Below are 3,398 nucleotides of genomic sequence, written 5' to 3'. Positions count from 1 at the left end.
CATGCTGTGTCTAAAGGTTTGTCTGCTATTGTCTGCTAGTGTCTGGTTGCCTTGATCCACTATGAGCAGTTCTACTGTTTGGGTTTCCATCTTCTGTTGATGCACACAGTACTCTGCAGTTTGTGTCTCTTTCTTTGAGCAGGGTGATGAACCTTCACTTAAATAGACCCAATGTTTCATTTTCATTATGTATCTGCACTGCATAAAGTACCCATGGTGTTTGTTCAAGTCCACTTTGTTTCCTGAATATGCCTTTAGCATCAGGACTTCAGCTAACGGCTCACTATCAAGCGTATCTGTGCCAGTGGTTTCTCTAGCTCTGTTAGGAAGACTAGCTGAAATGTTCTGCATTTTATAGGTTTCTCACAATTCTTTAACTGGTCATTCAACTCTATTTAATTCATGGGTTTATTAGCCGTGTTCCCTCCAATAAGAAATCTACCCGTTTCACTGTAGCCATGCCGTGCTCACTAGATGGTTAAGCTCCCCTGATTTGTTTTGCCAGGCTGGATGTTTTCTTATGCTGTGAACTGTAGTCAAGCCAGTCTTGCACTTTCAAACCACTTCACTCATGAGTGTCCTCAGGTGTGATGTTTCCAGCCATGACAGTGATGGACTGTATCCCCTTCCTTACCTGCATGAATGTGTACGTAAAGAACAGTCTTATACAAATGATCCTTCTTAATGCATTGAAGTTCTGCAAATAACATGTTCATAGGCAAGGAAATGACTGTTCTACAGACCTTGTTGCATAGAAAAATACTTTAATTAATTCATAGCTTAGACTACACAGTGATAAAATACATAGCTTAGGCTGCATGGAACATTACAATGAACATAAACCTTCTCTTCAGCTTGACATCACTCTTTGCAATTCTTACAACTAAAGTTGATTGTACATAAACACAGTTTATAAAATATGCATGTGGACATTTTCTCCATTGCTTAATGTGTAAAAATATATTGGGTTTCCATCAAAATTAACATTAAAAACAAAAAAAAAAGGTGAACCACACCAATTGATTTGTCTAAGCATCTACAGTAAATGTTGTACTTTTGTCCTCCTTCCTTTTGACATTGCTTTGCTGAGGTATCTTTGTGTCCTCCCCTTTTGACCTAAACTGGGTTGGTGAAAGCAGACCTTGTAAGATTATGAGAGAAAGGCAGTTATTTTCCAAGCATTATGGATTGGAGTGCTGGGATTAAATGATCTCCATTTCAGTTTGGAAACCTAAAGTATTTGACTGGTTAATTAGGAAAGAAAAAAATATGTCTGTTGCAGAGGAAGAAGGAAGCTAATAGATCTAGGGCTGGATAATAAGATCTAAGGCAGTCACCTGTATGATCTCAAGTCAGATTCGTCCCAAACCAGGATGACTAGAATCTATTGCTTTGGTCACTCAGTGACCATGAGCTCACATTACATGTCAGTGGTTTCAATGAGAAGAGCAGGGTTCAAATTGCTGGGGCTTTGTGCTTCCCTTCTCACACAGGGGTGATTCCCTGAAGTTGAGACTTAAGTCTGAAAACTAGAAAACTTTTAGTATTGTAACATCCTTCACGTGCACACAGTGATAAACAGAGCATGCAGCGTCTATTTACACTGTCCCATATATACCTGTCATTATTTACACCTCATAGAGAAATTCAGTGCTCTAACAACTTTTGACTTGTGTGTTGTGAAAGTAGCTGCTGCTGAAGGATACAACTACATTTGACATGCAGAGACAAAAACCTGGGAATTAATATATTGCACTGTTGGAACAACCGAGGATGAGGATGAGACAGTAGTTTGGTTTTAATGATAGTACATAACAGACCAACATCATATCCTATAGTTACCTTCTAAAGTTCTATGTGAGTACGTGGAAGAATATCTGGGAGATACTAAATGTCTTCTGCCCATTCCATGGGATCTTGAGAGCACACAATCTACATACATATCCCAAAAGTTCTGGGCCAAATCATTGAAAAGTTCATTGTGCTTGGGCTTGGGGGATTCCTTTAGGAATAACATGAAGTCCCAGAGAGCAATGACAGGATCCGCTACCTTGAGTTTCTTCATTTCCACCAGCCCTTGGGATGACACCTCCCAGCACTGGTGGTCAATCTGACCCAAGCTTGCAGGAGCTTCTTTCAGATAGTCTAGATTGGCATAAACCAGATTCAGTATCAGTACACAGCCCAACTGAAGATACCACCTTCTCTTCCATACGAATTCCATACTCCAAGATGATACCTGAAAGAAAGTGTACAAAGTCACAGTGATTCTGCCATCGTGTATTTCATTCTCACCTGGCTTTGATGTTGCAACAGGGGAGGTTCTGGTTGGATACTGGGAAACATTTCTCCTCCAAAAGAGTGGAGAGGCACTGGAACAGGCTGCTCATGGAGGGGCTGGAGTCACCATGTAGATGTGGCACCAAAGGACATGGTCAGTGGCAAGGTGGGGATGGGCTGATGGTTGCACTAAATGATCTTAGTGGTTTTTACCAACCTTAATGATTCTATACTCTACACCCCAACGAATTATTTATGCTTTTTGGTTCTGCATAGTACTCAGTTCTTACAGAGAAGCACTCTGTTTCTAACCACGAAAAGAGATCCCAGTCAGGTGCCCACCCACCTAACTCCCTTCTCAAACCTCACTTGCTCACTACACTTCAGCAGGCAGTACGACTATCCTACCACTCAGTACAAAACAGATGAGTTTCACACAGGCAGTAACTAAAAAGCTGTAGTGGCAGTCATACTCACGACGTTCCTGTGGTGAGTTGAAGAACACCAGTGCTGAAACAACGGTAATAAGCCACCCGAAGAGAAGGCAAAACAATTCCCGACCTGGCAGCGGACGCCTGGCTGCTGCTGGGTGGCGGGGCTGAGCGCGGCGCGGGCAGAGCGGTGTCGGCGGAGCAGCGAGCAAGCAGAGCAGCGGGCAGCGCACAGCGGGGCTGCGACCGGCACAGCTCTCCTCGCAGTCCCCTGCGCTCGGCGTTGTCACCTCGGGGAGGGCACGCGTGTGGGCAGGGCAGAGCGGGGCTGCGGGGGGACACGGCGCAACCGGGAGCGGATCTTTCCCCTGATCGGCGATATGAACGCCCTCCTCATTTACAAACCCGCCGTTCCTACCTGCAGTCCCGCCTGCCCGCCAGGACAGACATCAAAACAACAAAGCAACGAAGTGGTTCGCGGTACGGTATGCACCCAGTACTCCGGTTGATGTTTTGCAGGAGCTCCCTGCTTTGAGGCTGATGTTACACCATTATTACTTTTTTACATCCCTTGGCTTCCAGAGGAGTTTTCCAAGCCATTTTGTGGCACTCAGCCCCTCCAGACCCTGAACACACACCAGTCCTGCAAGCTGCAGCTCGTGTCCCTCAGTTCCCAGCCAGGACCTC

General features: G+C 44.8%; 1 protein-coding gene across 1 annotated transcript; it reads right to left on the bottom strand.

Annotated features, from left to right (window-relative positions):
- Nucleotides 1-1,825: 1,825 nt before the first annotated feature.
- On the bottom strand, nt 1,826-2,224 carry FAM237B (family with sequence similarity 237 member B). The gene has a single exon (XM_042888557.1). The coding sequence runs from the start codon at nt 2,222-2,224 to the stop codon at nt 1,826-1,828; it is 399 nt and encodes a 132-aa protein (XP_042744491.1).
- Between the last annotated feature and the right edge of the window lie 1,174 nt (nt 2,225-3,398).

The sequence above is a fragment of the Lagopus leucura genome, unplaced genomic scaffold, assembly GCF_019238085.1.
Source record: "Lagopus leucura isolate 7727_CA_CO unplaced genomic scaffold, USGS_WTPT01 Super-Scaffold_100157, whole genome shotgun sequence".
In the NCBI taxonomy this organism is placed as follows: Eukaryota; Metazoa; Chordata; class Aves; order Galliformes; family Phasianidae; genus Lagopus; species Lagopus leucura.
The sequence above is the reverse complement of the archived record's forward strand: the minus strand, read 5'-3'. Positions and strand labels throughout refer to the sequence as shown.

What these genes read in the sequence shown, in the direction of transcription:
- FAM237B (XM_042888557.1), bottom strand. Translation starts at nt 2,224, where the DNA reads ATGGAATTCGTATGGAAGAGAAGGTGGTATCTTCAGTTGGGCTGTGTA.